Raw genomic sequence first — 18,911 nt, forward strand, 5'->3', positions numbered from 1 at the left:
TTGGCACTTACCAAAATCAGGGATTAAAAAGTGCTACAAAAGACAAACATAACATAATAAAGCAATAAAAAGAATGAAGTTAACAGTGAGGATTTAAGACAGAATGCAAGAACAACATGAAGTGCCTCAAATTTACATTAATACAGTGCACACAGAAGAGTAATATCAGTGGATATCTGCCACATTTACACTCTTATTAGCAGCAAATTCCCTCTTTGTGTTGCCTCAACAGTCAGGGGGCCCAAATGAACACTGAAAGAGGTTTTCCTCACTGTAATCATTCCTCCTGTTCATACTGACTATTAGTGTGAGTTACAGTGTAAGTGATGGTGGCCAAAATTCCCAGTGTGTCCACACAGTCATTTACTACAAAAATGCATTTAAAAGTTTATCTGAAACTTATATGAGGCTTCAGCAGTCTGGGTTAGTCATGTTAAGTGGATATCTGCCATATTTACAGTCTTTTTAGCATCAAATTCCCTCTTTGTGTTTCCCTGTTGAGCTGCGGTGGGAGTATAGTAACAAAAAAAGGGACTTTGGCACTAAAAAGACTATAACTAAAAATATCTACTTTACTTGAATTGACTAATTTGAATGGCTGAAGCTTCATATTAGCTTCAGATAAACTTTTAAATATATTTCTGCACAGGAGGTTTGTGGATTTTCCCCCCATCACTTACATTGTAAATGCATTATGAGGGGATCTTCTAATGGTCAGTATGAACAGGAGAAATAATTACAGCTAGAAAAAAATATTTCAATGTTTATTTTAGCCACCTGACCGTTGTTTTAAGACAGACATGAAAAATTGTGAACCTATCCTGCAATAGATCCGCAGGGTGGTTTGTATTTCGTTCAGGCATATTTTACGTCGCATTGTTTGGGGTCCTCACTGGATGCTCGGCGCCAGTCTCCCCGGCAGTCGTAGCAGAAGTAAATACGAGTGAAATTTGGTGAAATATTAAGTGAAATCGAGTTTATAAGGAACTTTTGGATCCTCCGTCGTCCAACAATGAATCTGGAACTGCTCGGTAACTAACAAAAAACATCTCTCTTTGTTTTACATACTCGTGCCTACTCTAACGTCGCTAATGCTACTTGTTATGGTTAGCATTGTAAGTTAGCCTAGCATGCTAACAGCAACCGATACGAATCAAATTAAAATCACACTAATTATCATAATAACAGTGTTAACTTCTGTTACAAGTTTCACATTAAATTGGTTCTTCAGATATCGTCTTTGTCTGATTAAATATGGATAAATGTTTGTTATAAAATGGAAACAGACGAAGTGACAGTTAGCTGCCGTTAGCCTCGATACATTGTTACTGTATGAATTAAATATAAATTTTATACACAGTTTTATTGTGTTTTCATCATGCATACACACATGCCTACAAATTTATAAATCTCAACGTTATTAGGACCACGGAGAGATAAAAATCACACATCTGGTCCATATGACAGGAGGTAACGTTACTACTCAGGAAAATAACACTTGAAAAAATTCATACAATGGGAAAAAAATTGCAGTTTATCTTTCTTAACATAAAGAATGAAGGTTTTTAATGTCTAAAATACGCTTAAAAGTCTTTTCGAGTTTCCATGTTAGTCTAGTCCAGGTTTGACTAGTCCAAATACAGTGTTTATTCTTATTTAAACCTGGCTTGTAAGGATCTGGGTGGAGGAAAAGCAGTCCAATCGTACTTATTTATGTTTTCAGAAGTAATTAATATCTAAATCTGGCTTTTAAACAGTCACTATAGTTTACTTGTTAATCTAGTCCAGGTTTGACAAGTCTAATCACTGTGGTTTTGTAGCTAGACCTGGTCTGGAGCCGTGAAATTATTATTGTGCTTTGCATAAAACATTAAAGGCATCAAGACAAAATGTACACATTGTACACAGTATAAAAAGACACATAAATACAATCTAAAAGTCATTTAAGAGTAAAGAAAATAAATATAAGCTAAAATAGAATAAAACAGATAAACATGAGAATAAAAGTTACATTGCAGTGCAAGAAATTAATCAAAAGCCTCAATTTTGATTTAATAAAAGGCAACAGCAAAACAGGAAAGTCTTCAGCCTTGATTTAAAAGAACTGAGAGTTGCAGCAGACCTCAAGTTTTCTGGGAGTTTGTTCCAGATAAGTGGAGCATTGAGGAGCATTGAGGTTTAACAAATCTGAAACTGGGGTTTAAACAGATCCAGAGTCTCAGTGTTAGTCCGGGTTTGATAAGTCTCTTGAGTACGGTGTTATTTTTTTTGTGTGTTACATGTGCTCTGATGTGATCTGGATGGAGAGCAAGGAGTAATATCACCTTATTTCAGTTTTCACAAATAGAGTAAAGGTTTCACAAACCTGAATCTGGATCAAAGTCATCTTCAGAGTCTCTGTTTTCATGTTCAGGGCTGATAAGTCTAAGTACACTGATTATCGAGCTAGACCTGGGTCTGGTGTGATCTGGTCCCCTTTTTCTGTTTTCATAAATAAAAGCTCTCACAAATCTAAAATAGGGTTTAAATACTGTTAAGAGTAGGAACTCTAGTACCTGTTTCACACCTTTTAAGTGATGAAACAATGGGACACCAGCCAAGAAATCTTATATCATTAAGTTTCTTTGAATTTAAATTTTTCCTTAACTTCCAAATCTGAAGTTCACCTCAGCATCAAATCTCAGAATTTCTGAAGAGTCATTTTTCCCTATTGTAAATTTCTATTTTTAATGTTTGATAAATTCCGAGTTGTTGCTTACAAATTTCTGACTAAACTTTGGACAAAATTTCAAGGTTTTCTCTCACAAATTTCTCACTTTAATCTTGGATGATTTCCTGCTTTTTTTGGCGGGTAAATATACTCTGTCTGTTTTCTTATTAAATTGTAATGACTGTCTGACTTAAATCTTACATCTATAAAAGTTTTCTGTCTTGTAAATTTCTGAATTTATTCTGAATAGTTCCTTGACTATAATGTTGTTCCAAAGCCCAAATACTCTGTGCCACTGTACCACACAGATTATCTGCACAATGTATGAATATTACTTTTGGTAAGTATTTCTCATCACAGTCTTTATTATTTCTCTCCTAGAATCGTTCGGGCAGAACTATCCAGAGGTAAGCCACCAGCTCGTAATGTACAGATGAGCTTGATAGTATAGATAATATTTGTACTCTGAAAATCATCTTTTTGAGTTTCAACTTTTGATTTAGGCAACAGTGATATATGGAGCAACAACGCTGGGTTGCTTTAGGGGTGATGCAAACTCTGACTGTGGTTTTGTTGCGTGTGTTTGTGTGTGTGTGTGTGTTAGGAGGCAGATGGCACTCTGGACTGTATCAGCATGGCCCTTACTTGCACCTTCAACCGCTGGGGCACCCTGCTGGCTGTGGGCTGCAACGATGGTCGAATCGTCATCTGGGACTTCCTCACAAGGGGCATTGCCAAAATCATCAGTGCACACATCCACCCAGTCTGCTCTTTATGGTGAGACGCATCACACATCATCACACAGTGTGTCGTGATAACTGGCTGGTGAATGTTCCTTTTTTTTTTTTTTTTTTTACTATACACTTTACCTCCCTCGCCTACACCATCTTAGACTTTGTCCACATGAAGCCATCTTGTTTTAAGACTCATTATTGTTTAAAAAAGATGTGCGTGTGTTGTCAGGTCGTTTTCAAAAGAGTTTTCCACAGTGAAACACCTGAACAAATAGGACAACAGTGAAATCTTAAATTCATCCTCTGTAGTCACTTGCTGTGTTTTATTTAAACCGAATTCAAGATATAATTGTTCTCATTTACATATTTTTCTGTCTCTGTTGTCAGATAAAGGAACCAGTAAGAAATAGTGATTTTATAATGGCTCATACTAAATTTTAAACATGCAGTCCCTCCTAAGCTTCTGCACTGCAGTGATTAAATCATTATTTTATTTGTTTAATTGTGTTGTTGTATGACAAAATCAACATAAATCTATGTTCATGACAATAGCTGTGTGATTGACTATATTGACATTTACAATAAGTTATCACAGAGAGGGTTAGACTTGGCAGAAAGTTGTCGTCTTAACTTCACTGCCACATAGCCCCCTGCCTGACTGGGCAGGATAAAGTCATTGTTTTGCAAAAGTTCTGCCAACCAGACGGTTTAAGATGAATTCAGTCTGGAAACCGTTTTGGAAAACCTCGGTTTAGGGTTGAGAAAATGTCGGCTTTGTGTGGACAGACGGCAAAAATGGGGAGAAAAAGATGCATTTTGTAGCCAGTTTAATTTCTGTAAATAGTATAAATGTACTATTTTCATCGTCCTGACGCCAGTGTTAGTACAGAGTGTGAAACAAAGTGCTTGTTGGATCATCTAAAACCCCCTCTGCCTCCAACCATTTTTGACAACTGGCTGGGTGTACGGAGATGTGAAAGTTGGCAACTTTTCACACAGCTACTTACGTCACTTGTGTGTGTGTGCGCAGTTGGAGTCGAGACGGCCACAAGCTGGTGAGTGCCTCCACAGACAACATTGTCTCGCAGTGGGACGTCCTGACTGGAGACTGTGACCAGAGGTTTCGCTTCCCCTCACCCATCCTGAAACTGCAGTGCCATCCCAGAGACATGTGAGTGACCCGACAGGATCCGTCTGTACATGTTACATCTAAGGTTTGGCGGACGGAGCTACGCAGTGACATCCTCCCAAGAAGAGTTTTTGCTTGTTTTAATTTGTCTTGATCAGTAATAAGTTAATATTCTTTGCAATTTTGTACTAACAAGAAATGATGTTTGTGTTTTAGGGACAAGGTGTTGGTGTGTCCCATGAAGTCAGCCCCGGTCCTGTTGACTCTGTCAGACTCCAAACACGTCGTCCTGCCTGTGGACGATGATTCAGACCTGAATGTGGTGGCGGCCTTTGACAGACGGGGCGAATACATCTACACTGGAAACGCCAAAGGAAAGGTCATTGTCACTATAGTTGAGAACAGAGCACCTGTCGTTCACATCACCGCTTTTAAAGACACCACAAGTCAATTTGAATTTGATTGAGAAAGAAAGCTCAGTGTTTAAAGTTTTATGAGTAGAATTATAATATTTCTCACATTGGTGCCTCCAGCAGTACAGTCTGAAGACACAGCTGTAGATATTAATGCATACGAACACCCTTCAACATAGACAACAACAATTTTCCCCTGAATTTTACCACTTTTTTATTTTACAAAGAAAATTTATGATATCAGAGAAATTTGAAAGACTAAAAATGCTGCATGCAGAACAACAAAATTATGCTGAATAAAAATGACTGAAACACATGAGGTTTCTCAGTCAGATTCATTAAATGTTCACATATTTATTACAGTATTTGGACACTTAAAAAAACATGAAAAACTATTTTAATCATCAAGTTAAAGAGCAGCTTTGGAGTCGTGTGATGTTTTCCTCATGATCTGTTTCAAGTTTCCTTTTTTAACAGATGAAATAACAAATCAGTCACTAAAAGTTACCAAATTATTTGTAAATTTCCCTCCACTAACATTTTATACCGAAAACTGTTCTTTTTCTTCAGTTTTATGAATGACATGCAGTGTTTTTGATGTTTTCCGTCATGTCTCTATCTGTTGCAGATCCTCGTCTTGAACACAAACACTCAGGAGCTGGTGGCTTCCTTCAGAGTGACCACTGGCACCAGCAACACCACCGCCATCAAATCCATCGAATTTGCACGCAAGGGCAGGTGAGAGGCAACAGGAGGTCGGTCTGTATCTAGACCTGGACCAACTAACACAATCGAAACATCGGTAGTCCATTTGTAACTGCCTTCTTTCTGTCTAATTGCTGATTGTTGAACGAACCATATCAAGGTGTTTACACAGGATCCACATAAACACACTCGCACACTTGGGAATACAGTTTGTGTGAAATACAAAAGTTGCCAAAACCTTCCAAGAAAGCAAAGAAACTCACTTTAAAAGCCTCGACTGAGAAAGCAGCTCTAATTCTACCTCTCTCTGTCCACCTGTCCTGTTTTTCTGTACAGTTGCTTCCTTATAAACACAGCCGACCGGATCATCAGGGTGTACGACGGCAGGGAGATCCTGACCTGTGGCAGAGACGGTGAGCCGGAACCCATGCAGAAACTACAGGACCTGGTCAACAGGTATGTCGACACAGCACGCTGTTCCACTACAGCTGAGGACAAAGTCATGCCGTATTAAGTTATGTCTGCAAAAAGTTAGTGATGTGCACATCCCATTCCTATGTGTAGGTGTGTCCAGACACTGGATTGAAACTCCCAAAACTTTATTGGTCTTTATTTGGTAAATCGGTCCAGTGTCCAGATAATTTCTATTTGAAGTGCAAAGATTTACTGATACATTATTTAAAGTTGGAACAATCATTTTTAATGTTGAGTTGTTGTTGTATTATGTTTATTGGGAGCATGTACAGTGTTAAACATAAATGTTAACATTTGATGCACTGCACCAGAGTTAGCTTAAAGCTAATTTTCATCTGCAGTCCCTTACAAATAAAACATATAACAGCACAATAACAAACAGTGCAAAGCAAAAAAACACACAGGACACATTCTACAAAATACAAAGCTACACATGACAGCACATCACGTACACCCACAACGTCAACTAGAAAGTAATAATGTAAGCTTGTCAAATTAAAAGCAAGATTATTTGCGTTCATGAGAAGACCATGAGATGGAATTTATATTCAGTGGTTACAGAGCTGAGTAGGTTTTAGCAGATTTTTTTAATTTGGTTTTGAACGTACTGATTGAACTGCAGCTCTTCATGTCATCAGGTAGGAAATTCCACTGAGTTGCGGCTTTCACAGAGAAAGCTGACTGCCCAGATGCAGTGCGACGAAATGGTACGGTACAATCTTGTAAAAGTACACCATGTATCTAGAAAAGTACCAAATAGCCTGAGAGGAAGTAATACGCCTACTCTTTACCCTTTCACTCTTTTAATTTGAGTCTGATTGCTGGTTCGGCCTTTTTAAAGCTGGGATAGAAAGAGAGTTTGAGCTAAATTACAGTTAAGTTTTAAGAAAAAAAGAATTGCGACTGTTAAAGGAACATTGGTTTTTGGTGACGGTGCCATAATATTACAGAGGCAACAAACAGTTTAGCGCTCACATGCAAAACATCGGGGAGTATTTTGCACTTTCTATCTTTGGCTGCTGTTTTTGTAAGCAAATGTGACATTTTTGTAACAATTAGCCTGTGCAGACAGGAATTTGGAAGCGACTCTGTAACTCTTATTTTTCCCGAGTCTATAAAGTCGCCTTCGTTCTTTTCACAATGTCCTGAAACAGAGTGGTTGGTTTTAGTGTTCAATTTAAGATGGTAACTTTAAATGGGGTTAATGGGAACTTATTTTGAGTAATAGCCTTGAGGAAAGAGCAGCCTGACAAGAGGAGTACTGGTGTAAGAAAGTCCTGTGATTGTGGAGAGTGAGATTTTATTTGACTTTGGCTCATAAAGGTGTTTTTGGATTATTTTTAAGAGGGAAACCGTAGTGATAAATTTGGCGAGCGATCTCTCTGGAGGGACTGAAAGTTTTGTAGATTTGACATACAATGTTTAAGCAACACTCAGATCAATAAGTGATGATGAAAGACAGAGCTGAGGAAAACACTTGTTGGAAACATGAAACATGTCACAGTTTATAGTGCTGAATATTTCTCTTCCTATGATTCCCCTCTTTTAAATGTCTCTCACCTGTGTTTTCTGTGTTCAGGACTCCGTGGAAGCGCTGCTGTTTCTCCGGGGACGGCGAGTATATCGTGGCTGGTTCAGCCAGGCAGCACGCCCTCTACATCTGGGAGAAGAGCATCGGAAACCTGGTGAAGATCCTGCATGGAACCAGAGGAGAGCTGCTGCTGGATGTCGCTGTAAGGATGCTAAAAATGAAGTTGTGGCTCAGTAGAACGCTGTGTAGAGATTAAAACATTCACCCAACACTTCTGAGGATATATTTTTGGTAATATTGTGAGACTATGTTGTTTATAGTCAGATAATTTACCCATTTCACTTTTGACCTATGTCCAGTGGCATCCTGTTCGTCCAATTATCGCCTCCATCTCCAGTGGAGTGGTGTCCATCTGGGCTCAGAACCAAGTGGTAAGTAGACAGTGATAATGAAGGCTGGATGTACATGAGTGTCACAGAAGGATTATTTCAGTGTTCATTCTCCCACATTTCTGATACTCAGCCTCAAAGATTTGGCTCCATGTTCCATATCATTGTCAAAAATATGGGAATTCAGCCTCAAACTACCGGCTGAGTTGATGTAACATGTTGTTATGTTAGATCGACGGCTGAATGTTGGTTTGTCTGCAGGAAAACTGGAGCGCTTTTGCTCCAGACTTCAAAGAACTGGATGAGAACGTGGAGTACGAGGAGAGAGAGTCTGAATTTGACATCGAGGACGAAGACAAGAGTGAACCTGAGCAGACAGGTAGACACACACACACACACACACACACACACACACACACACACACACACACATACAATAGTTTGACTGACAGGGTTGTTTTTTCTGGCTCACAGAGGGCCTGTAATGGTGCAGTTTTTGCTGTTACAGTGTAGAAATCCTTACTTCAATAAAGACAAATACTAAAACCTGATGGTATGTAATTTTAAAGCAAAGTCTTTCTTGCGTAACATGGCTCCTAAGCCAAAGATTGAAATATAAGGAGTGTTTATTTGTATGGCGGAGAGTTATTTCCCCTCAAAGTCCACATACAGAACATTCAGTACATACCTACTAAGACACAGTTACACCATTGTGTAGAATAAACCTCTCGTGCTCCGTCTGCATTTGATTTTTTTTGGATCCAGTCCTGCAGCTCAATACTTCAGATGTTTACCTGTTCTTTACATAATACTTATTAAAAGTGGATTGTAAATATGTCGTGGACTCACACTGGTAAAGTTACAACATAAAGAATATTTAAATGTCAGTAATCAGGCGTGATGTATAAGATTTTTCAGAGTGCTATTCATGGACATTATTGACCCACAATGCAATGCACAAAGGAAATCAAGGAGCTCACAGCTGACATAAGAATTAAAATGAATTGCGGGCGGCGGTGAAACAGCTCCAGGAATATCTCAGTTACATAAATAAGTGTTACGTCCTTAGAAAAACATTACGCTTTGTCCTTGATTATTTTTACAGCGGCATTCCAAAGTCACATCCTCACTGATTGTCGGCATTTCCTGTCCGTTCAAAACAATAAGATCCACGAATCCCTCCCGTACTCCACCCCTGAATTATTTGTATCATACGGGGTGGTTGCTATGACAACATTAACCCCTTTTGTTCTGCACGTTTCTCACAACCTCGGTATCGCATACATTTGCATCAACACTCGTGAGTCAAATGTGAGCCAGCTGCTGACAGAAGATTGATGACCACCGTGCTCTGCACTGGTCTTACTGGTTCCACTGGTTCTGTCTCAGGCTTGAACTTATGAACGTGTTGCAGGTGCAGACGCTGCGGAGGATGAAGAGGTGGATGTCACCACTGTTGATCCTATAGTCGCTTTTTGCAGCAGGTGAGTAAGAACAGTGTTTATTTTTAGATTTGACCTTCAACGACACCCTGAATCATCAAAACATTTTATTCTCGCACATCATAAAATATCACATCACAAAAACTGTTTCGCTCACGCTTCCTTCAGATATTGTGAGAATTAGATCCATCATTTCGCCTCATGACACTGGCAAAGTGCTTCAGTCCTTATTACTGTTTAATTGACTCCAGCTTGTTCAAAAACTCTGCTGCCAGACTTCTAACAAACATCAAACAGCTCAGTCACATTATTCCGATTTTAGCCTCATTACGCTCACCACCAGTTTGTTTTAGAACTGATTTTTCCAATATTTTTAATCATCTGTTAAGTATTTCATGGCAAAGCTTCAGAGTACATCGCTGAACTGTTAAAACCAAACTATCCTTCATGATGTCTGCGATCGCTAAAACGAATCTAATTGTCCTTCAAACTACTGTGAACTCAAATCCAAATGGAAGAGAGCTGTTTGTAGGTGTTGCCTGTAAAATCTTGTTTATTTAATACTGTGTCTACGTATCAGGATTAGTTTTCTCTGTTCATTCTCTATTTGTGAGCCACAAACTTGTTTTTGAAGGACACAAATAAAGTTTATTATATATTAGATTTAAGGGTGAATAAGCTATTCAGCCACTGAAAGTCTTGTTTGTCCTTCAGTGATGAGGAGCTGGAGGACTACAAAGCCCTGCTGTACCTGCCCATCGCCCCAGAGGTCGAGGACCCAGAGGAAAACCCCTTCGGCCCCCCGCCTGACGCCTCGGTTCAGACCGCCACTCCAGAGGAAGCGTTGGCTGGCGGCGACAAGAAGCAGCGGCAGCCTTCATCTGAAGGAGGCCCGGCCAAGAAAAAGGCCCGCACCACCACCATCGAGCTGCAGGGGGTGCCCAGTGACGGTGAGAGAGTGGATCATGACAATAAATATGCCCACAAGATGCCATCTGGGCCTTTATTTTCCTCAACTACAGGAAATCAGAAACAGGAGACATGCCTTTATTCATTAGATTTCCTGTTGTTGATCATATTTTGGTATGAAGCCTCCCTGTTTTCTGATCTGCTCCCGCTTTAAAAGCTGGACTTGGATTCTGAATCTGTCCTCTCTGTCCTCAGAGGTGCACCCCCTACTGGGTGTGAAGGGGGATGGCAAGTCCAAGAAGAAGACAGCAGGCCGCCCCAAAGGCTCCAAAGGTAAAGACAAAGACTTCCCCTTCAGGCCCAAGCCCTACAGGGGCGAACGGCCCTCCTTCCCCGTGGAGGCCCTGGGCAGCTCTGGCCTGGGAGGAGGAGGAGGAGGAGGAGGGATGAAGGGCAGGGCAGAGGGGGGCCTGGCCACAGGTAAGCATGCCACCGCCCCTGCTGCTGCTGCTGCTGAGTCTGGAAGCTCTGCTAGTCCTGCTGCCCTGCTAGTCTGATTGACACCAGCCCAGCCTGTCTCCAAAGCACCCCGACCCCTCTGTACTGCTTCCACCCAACACCAAAACCCCCCCCCCCTACCCCCACCCCAACCCCACCCCACCCCCACCCACCCACTCCTCCCCCCCCCCCCCCAACCACACAGCTCACTGACAGAGACCCGTCTGCTGTAAAGCCACAGTCTGGAGGACAGAACCTGCACATGTCAGCAGTATTTCATTAAATTAAAGCTCATCCAGTCTGAAATGATTAATAACACACAGCTCTACTGGTGAGACTGGTTAGAGTCCCTCCTTTCCAGACACACCAGAGCTCCAGTGAAATGTGACATCACCCACTTTGTTCATATTTCTCAAGAAATCTAGTATGAAATGTTGATTGCAAAAATTCTTCTTATTTTTCTCCATCAAAGCTGCAGTCACCCCTGAACAGTTTTAAACAACCTCCCATTTAGTCGACCTTGTTTAAAACTGGTGAGAATGGCACCAGTTAAACCTTGATATCAACTTAACATCGACTCTTAGGCCACATGAAAAGGTTTCAGTCTGTGTTCAGTGAACTTTAGTGGACTTGTTTTGTGTTACCAAGCAGAGAAACTACAGGATTATGAGTTATAAACATGTGAAATCAGTATGAATATAAACAAACATAAATTAACTCACTGGCAACCCGTCCTTTAATAATTGAATCACAGGACAGATCTGCTTGTAGTTATTTATGACAAACACTGTCTACATTAATGTCATGTTGCTATAGTTTAGATTTGATCAAGTCTGATCCAACTCTTGTAGTTATTATTAAATACTGGTTCTGGTTCTTCTTCTCATCATGTTAAAGGTAAAGTTGTAGAAAATATAAATATTCTCTTACAATCCACAAGATAAATGTTTGGTTTTTTTTGAGGTAGACACCGTGCACCAGCTGTTTCTGAGACATTATGACAGTGTTGAGTACAGGGAATTGAGAACCGGTAATTTTTGGAAATTCATGCCAAAACCTCCCTTTTATTGTGAAAAATACTTTTGGGAACTCCGGAGTTGAAGCATGTGTGGGCCTGTGTGTCCGTGTACTGAAAACTGGACACCTGACTGGAGTTGGAAAATTTCAACCTTAAGATTTCGTAACTGAAGCGATAAAAGCGTCTCAACTTTCAACTGCAGACGTTTCTTCCAGTTACTTTTCATGCTAAAGCAGCAGCTTACAGTTCGGCTTTTAATTCTTTTTGAATATGTGAACAAAGTGGAGTGCGAAATCTGTAAACAGGAAGTCTGCTGGCTGTCCAACAAACGTCTTAGACATGCAGCCTCCACCCTGAATCAGAGAGCAGTTCAGTGTTGTTACAACTACACTATTCTATAAGGTTAACACTGTGGTTTTTCCTCCTCAAACGTTGTTAACTTAGAGAGAAATACTTCTACTGAAATATTACAACAAAGTTACGTGATATAAACGTCATTTTATGATGAATTATCCACATATGAGTCAGAAACAAGCTGTGTGGTCAGAAATTAGCTGTTTGTCCTCTTATTATTCAGTGTTGTGTCATAGTTTTGTTGCTCCCAGACTGTGGCTTTATGACTGTTTAACCTCTGCTAACTTCAGCTTCACTTGGACTAATTCGCGTCATTTGACCTCGGGTGAAGTTGGACTGTGGTTGGCAGATGGATGTTGAAGTGGCTAACGTTGGGATGGTGCAGCTTGTTTCCCTGCGGGCTAGCTGGCTAGTCTACGTCTACTTCCTGCTTGGCCTTTGACCCTCCTGCTCCCACTCCCACCTCGCTCCTTGGGCTTGTCATGTGACATGAATGTGTGTCTGCAGCAGCGCTGCTCAGGTCCTGTCCTTTCTGTTTCTGTGTGTGTCTGAGAGATGTGAGTGTACGTTTATGTATTTGGTGTTAATGTCTGAACTCATCCCACTTTGAACATCCATGAAGAGAACACATCGACATGTTTTGTTACCCAACAGCTACGCAATGCTGCAGGTGTGCAGATTAAATTTAAACACCCCCCCTAAATTCAAGACACGCTGCTTTGTCAAGTACAAAAAATCAATTAGCCATTTTGCAAATTAATACATTATTATAAATAAGCGACAAAACACTGATCATCCTCAGCATCAAATCAACAAATACAGGTGAATAAATCATATAATCATATAGAAGATTAGACATTTAGTAGGTTAACATTAGCACTTGAGAATATCAAGACAGTTAGAAAAAACAAGAGAAAAATAAAATATATATAATATAAAATATTCAGTACCAGTCAAAGGTTTGGACCTTTCTGTTCTCTATCACCCAAACTTTTGACTGGTTCTGTGTATTTGATGTAAATTATTTTTAAATTTGCTTTCTTTCTGAGAGTTAAATGAGAAAATTGATGTCAATCTCATACACAAACAGAAATGTAAAAAGTTTTACGGTGATTTTGTGGGGAAGTCACATGCTGGAACTATTTCTAGACAAACAGAAGTAAATCCATCCGCCTCGTGCGATTGTGCAGAGTCTCCGGCTGTAACACGGGGTTGACTGGATAGTCTGTGAGCTCAGGTTTTGGTTTCTGTTCAAACCTCACTGTGATGACATCAGGAAGCCGCACGCAGCTGTTTGTCAAACTGTTATTTTTACATTTCTGTTTGTGTACATATTAAATAAACAGAATACATGTTAATTAGTGAGTCTTAGAGGTGTTGGTAAGTGTATTTTTGAACTGCCAGGCTAGCTGTGTCCCTTTACTTCCAGTCTTTATGCTAAGCTAGGCTAACATGTCCTTACTCCAACTCTGTACTGTCACATGTAGAGAATATTTCCCAAAATATTAACATAATATTCTAACATAACATTTTCCTGAAGCATTATTAATTATTAAATTTAATTATCAAAACTTGACAGTTAATAGCTGACGGCAGATTGTCAACCAGTTCTAAAACTACTTTACCTTGTTGTTAATAATACCTGTTGAAAAAGTCAATGTTTATATTCAGCAGAGTCAAAGTATTGTTTTGGAAATGACGCTAAAAGGCAGGCGTATTTATTTCCATTCCAACCTGTTTTATAAGTATATTTGATCATAAATTCAACAACCGAGTCATGTGATACTCTGCTCTGCCGCTGTCACTGTCTCCTCTCTAACAGAAATACCATTTTCTGTCATTAATCCCTTAATTCACTTCTACTTTCTAACTCAACGACTGGTAGAGAGATCCATGACCCCCACAGGATAAATTGCTAGTTTTCTAATAATTTGCTTTATGACCAAATATCTGCAAAAGGAATAGCATCCCCTTCAGCCTCAGCTGTACTTTATGTTTAATGCTAATTAGCAAATGTTAGCTCTCTAACATGCTGGTGAACACGGAAAACATTACCAGCTAAACATCAGCATGTTAGCATTATCATTGTGAGCATGTAAGCATCCCGATGTTAGCATCTAAGTCAAAGCGCCACTGTGCCAAAGTGCAGCACGGAAGTACACTAGTGCGTCTTTGTGTGGCCTCATTTGCGTAAATTTGATTGCTGGATTGTTTGTGTTTATTCACCCAAAACAGACGCTACTGTCAATACAAATAAACACTTTCTGCACACACACACACACGTTTCGCACACAGCCTTCCAGCGGCTTGAAACATCTGGAAGAACTGTGACGCTTTATTAACAGCCGCTTAAAAATGATTTAACACAAGCAATTAAAATTGAAAACAGTATTTCTGTTAGAGAAGAGAAAATGTTTTTGTTGTAACTAATTTTACTGATTTACTGAAGTGAACCACAGGTAATTCCAGCCTTCCTCAAATGTTTTCCACCCGTCAGTTATTATTAGTAATCTGAGAGTTGACAGTAGTTTAATTGAAGGAGAAACATTGTGTGAGTTTCGTCTTATTGTTCCTGATATACGTGTGTGTTCCTCCTGCAGGGAGTCTGGTGTCACAGTCGTACAAACAGCATGACATCGGAGGGATGGACTGATCACTGCTGTGTACGGTTATTTCACGAGCACCGACAGGCTCAAACAAAAGAGACACAAAGCTTGATGTCATGTACAGACTTTTTGAGTGAGCAGCCTGTTCGGTGGCGCAGACTTGTTTCCTCTCCCAACCAGAGCAAAAAGCATCATCACGGGGAGCCTCTTCCGCCCGGATCACTGACAGGAGTCGACAAAGAGAGCTTGAAGCCGCCGAGTCGTCACAGTAGAGATCACATGCCCTCGTTAGGATTCATCATGTATAGAACGCCCGCGTCCTGATAGTGTATGTGTCGTCTTTCTTGTTGTTTTTATACGTATTAAAACATTTTGATTTATAAGTAACGAGGCTGTTGTGTGTTTCTGTGTTCGAGCCTGAACTCTGAACTGACAGATGTTGGATTTCTGAGGCAGATGTTGATTTTTTTTTTTTTTTTTTTGAAAGCTGAAAAAAGAATCTGACAAAGATCTATTAATCTGCTGCTATGACAGAACTTTTCTAATCAGATAAATGTAATGGTAAGCTGTAGGGCTGCAACTAACAATTATTTTCCTTATTGATTAATCTGTCTTTTTTGGGGGGATTAATTGTTTAGTTTTGTCTACAACCTAAAGATATTCAGTTAAATGTCATAGAGGACTAAAGAAATCAGAAAATATTCACATTTGAGAAGCTTAAATCTGACAATTTGGGCATTTCTGTCTTAAAAAAAATTACCCCAAAATGATTAATTGATTATCAAAATAGTCAGCGATTTAAAAACGTGTTGGCAACTAATCAATTAATCGACTAAGTGTTGCAGCAGCTCTAGTAAGCTGCTTGCTCTGATAAAATATTAGAGTGCACCAAATCCTGTTTTATCATCGTTCTAACGGGGAATGAGAAAGGCTTTTATGAATTTATGTTCTCAAGCAGATCAGCTGAACTTTTCATACTGTCAATGGGTCCAAATTCCATCGTATGAGTCACAGACCACATATTTTTACTGGAAGAAAGTGACTTTCGACTAGTAAGTACCCTACGTTCAGTTAGGAGGGTTGTTTATTCAGAGCGAAACTATGTTTTTATATGAAGTTCCGGTAAAGGAGGCAGTGGTGGAGGAAGTATTTAGATCCTCAAATTACACGTTAACAAATGTTCAAGTCTGTCTTAAAACAACAGTCAGGTGTCCACATGAACAGTGAAAGAGGTTTGTCCTCGCTGTAATCGTTCCTCCTGTTCATACTGGCTGTTAAAAGATTCTCTTCAAATGTGCTTTTAATGTAAGTGATGAAGGCCAAAATCACACAATATATACAATAATAATACAATAATGTTTTTTAATGGATTATTTTTAAAGTGTTGGAGGTTTTTGAGGTGGACAAAACAGAAGAGAGGCGTCGTACAATTGTGATAGATGTGATCGTTGAGTGCAAACTGTAAATATTAAAGCAGAGAACAAATGAAATGTGACAGGCAGACACATCAGTAAATGGAATACACACTGTGTGTCCACACAGTCATTTTGTGCGAAAAAATGTATCTGAAGCTTATATGAGGCTTCAGCAGTGTGAGTTAGTCATATCAAGTGGATATCTGCCAGACTTACAGTCTTTTTAGCATCATATTCCCTCTTTGTGTTTCCTTGTCGAGCTGCGGTGGAAGTATAGTAACAAAAAGAGGAACTTTAGCACTAAAAAGACTGTAACGTTGAAAGATATCTACTTGACTTGACTCATTTTAAAGCTTCATATTAGCTTCAGATAAAACTATTAAATACATTTTTACACAGAAGGAGGACTGTGGATTTTGTCCCCCATCACTTACATTGTGAGTGCATTATGAAGGGATCTTCTAATGGTCAGTATGAACAGGAGGAAAGATTACGGCATGAAAAACCGGTTTCAGTGTTCATTTGGGCTCCTGACTGTTGTTTTAAGACAGACTCGAAAAATGGTGAACCTATCCTTTAAGTAAATAACGCACTGTAAAAATACTCCATCACAAGTAAAAGTCCTGCTTTGAAAATGTCAATTAAGTAAAAGTTTGAAGTATAATCAGCAAAATGTACTTAAAGTATCAGAAATATCCTAAAATGCTCCCTGAGAGAGTTCTACTCGCATATGTTGTATTATTGAATAATTATTGATCCACTTAAGTATAAGTAGTATTTTACTGTCAACTATTTTTTATACATATACTACTATTATATACTACAATTTTATATACAGTTGGAAAGTTTAATCTACACCAATGCATCATTATTTATAAGATCATTGTATGTGTTTTATGTAAAATCTTAATCTTTAAAGTAACTTTAAAATATATAAAGTTGTCAAATAAATATAGTGGATGAAAAAAGTTTAATATTTTACTTATTTACTGTTCACAGGTGGTTTAAATAAGTTATCAAATCATACTTTTTGAGAGTCTTGATAACGCTCTGTACTTTTCCTTTGCTGCTCAGGGGTTATCTCGACTTTCTGTGAATGAATGCAGGCATTACTCATTAATCTTGTGATCAACTGTACGTTTCCACTCCTTTATCCTCTCACGTCATCATCATGCTGTCAAAAATGCGTGGATTTTTCCTTTAGCTTCTTCCCGGTCCCACCTATCCAAACCTGATCCTACCCGTTCCGACCAATCACAGCGGAGTGGGCGGGACATCAGATAATAAACCTCAAGAATGATTGGTTTATCAACTTGTCAATCAGACAGTGAGTCAAGCTGGACAGTTAACCAACATCACACTGGAAATAACCTAAAAATAAAAGCAATGAAACTCAAAGTTGTGTATTCTGTTTTAGGAACAAGTAAAGAAAGTTGAAATAATGACATAAATAAACATAAAATATTCAGTGGTAACATTATAAGATGTGGTGTTTGAGTTAATCAGATTTTTTAATTGACGCCCACCCATCTTTACAACAAACAGTCATAATACTAAACAGATAGTCTTTTTTTAAAATCCTGTAATACTATGACGTTATTCTCAATATTAGGACTTTTGTCATACACATATGACTTTTTTCTTATTAAACTACAGCTTATTACACAATATTACTTTTCTTGTAAGATTAAAACTTTCTCCTAATACTAATTTCTCTCAAAAAATTACAGCGTTCTTCTTGTAATAAGATTTATTTGTAATGCAATTATGACTGTCTTCTTGTAATTACTTTTTTTTCTCATTAAACTATACCATTATAGTAAGATTACTACTTTCTTCTCATAATAAGATTATTATTGTTATTATTTTTTAATTACTATTGTATTTATTCCGTTTTGGACATATGTTAAACATACTAAAAACAATCAAAAAAAGAGAAAAAACAAGCAAGTAAATAAAATACCCCTCTAGATGTTTTCAATTTGCTTGTTGTGCCTGATTAACAGTTCAAAACTTTAAGACATTCAATGTGCTTTGTCACATATGACAAATAAAAACAGCTAATCTACACTTTTGAGTATCTGGAACCAAAGAACATTTGGCATATCTGCTTGAAAAATTACAGAAACAATTAATCAATAATCAAAATAGTTCCTGATTAATTTTCTTTCAATCAACTAGTCGTTGCAGCTCTGTATGAGAGTCCTTTTAGTCATTGACTAAGAGACGGCTTTATTAGATTTTTCCAGCACATAAAATGTGTATATTTGAGGTGCAAATAACAGAAATACTAAATAATTTTCTTTTCACAACATACATTACATTACATACAGTAGGACATTATTTCCATGGACAATGATGTAGTGTCCCCTTATCTTCTTCACATTTAAAGATCAGGTTCACAATTTTTCAAGTCTGTACTTACAATGTAAGTGATGGGGGACAAAATCCACAGTCCTTCTGTACAAAAATGTGTTTAAAAGTTTATCTGAAGCTACTATGAAGCTTCAGCCGTCCAAATGAGTCAAACCAGGGTGGATATCTTTCAACGTTACAGTATTTTTGGTGCCAAAGTTCCTCTTTT

The 18,911-nt window shown here is 38.6% G+C and overlaps 1 protein-coding gene across 2 annotated transcripts; it reads left to right on the forward strand.

The window, feature by feature from the left end:
- The first annotated feature begins 871 nt into the window (after window positions 1-871).
- Window positions 872-15,299, forward strand: rbbp5 (retinoblastoma binding protein 5). 2 transcript variants are annotated; one of them, XM_067586431.1, is made up of 14 exons: window positions 872-1,031; window positions 3,092-3,117; window positions 3,315-3,487; window positions 4,475-4,615; window positions 4,790-4,952; window positions 5,615-5,724; window positions 6,028-6,147; window positions 7,745-7,898; window positions 8,056-8,127; window positions 8,347-8,464; window positions 9,500-9,569; window positions 10,242-10,477; window positions 10,692-10,916; window positions 14,907-15,299. In XM_067586431.1, the coding sequence occupies exons 1-14, from the start codon at window positions 1,013-1,015 to the stop codon at window positions 14,957-14,959; spliced, it is 1,680 nt and encodes a 559-aa protein (XP_067442532.1). In that variant the 5' UTR covers window positions 872-1,012; the 3' UTR covers window positions 14,960-15,299. The 2 variants fall into 2 exon arrangements, with proteins under 2 accessions (XP_067442532.1, XP_067442533.1); XM_067586432.1 differs by having other exon boundaries at window positions 10,692-10,769.
- The last annotated feature ends 3,612 nt before the right edge of the window (window positions 15,300-18,911 follow it).

This window comes from Thunnus thynnus, chromosome 4 (genome assembly GCF_963924715.1).
Source record: "Thunnus thynnus chromosome 4, fThuThy2.1, whole genome shotgun sequence".
Lineage (NCBI taxonomy): Eukaryota > Metazoa > Chordata > Actinopteri > Scombriformes > Scombridae > Thunnus > Thunnus thynnus.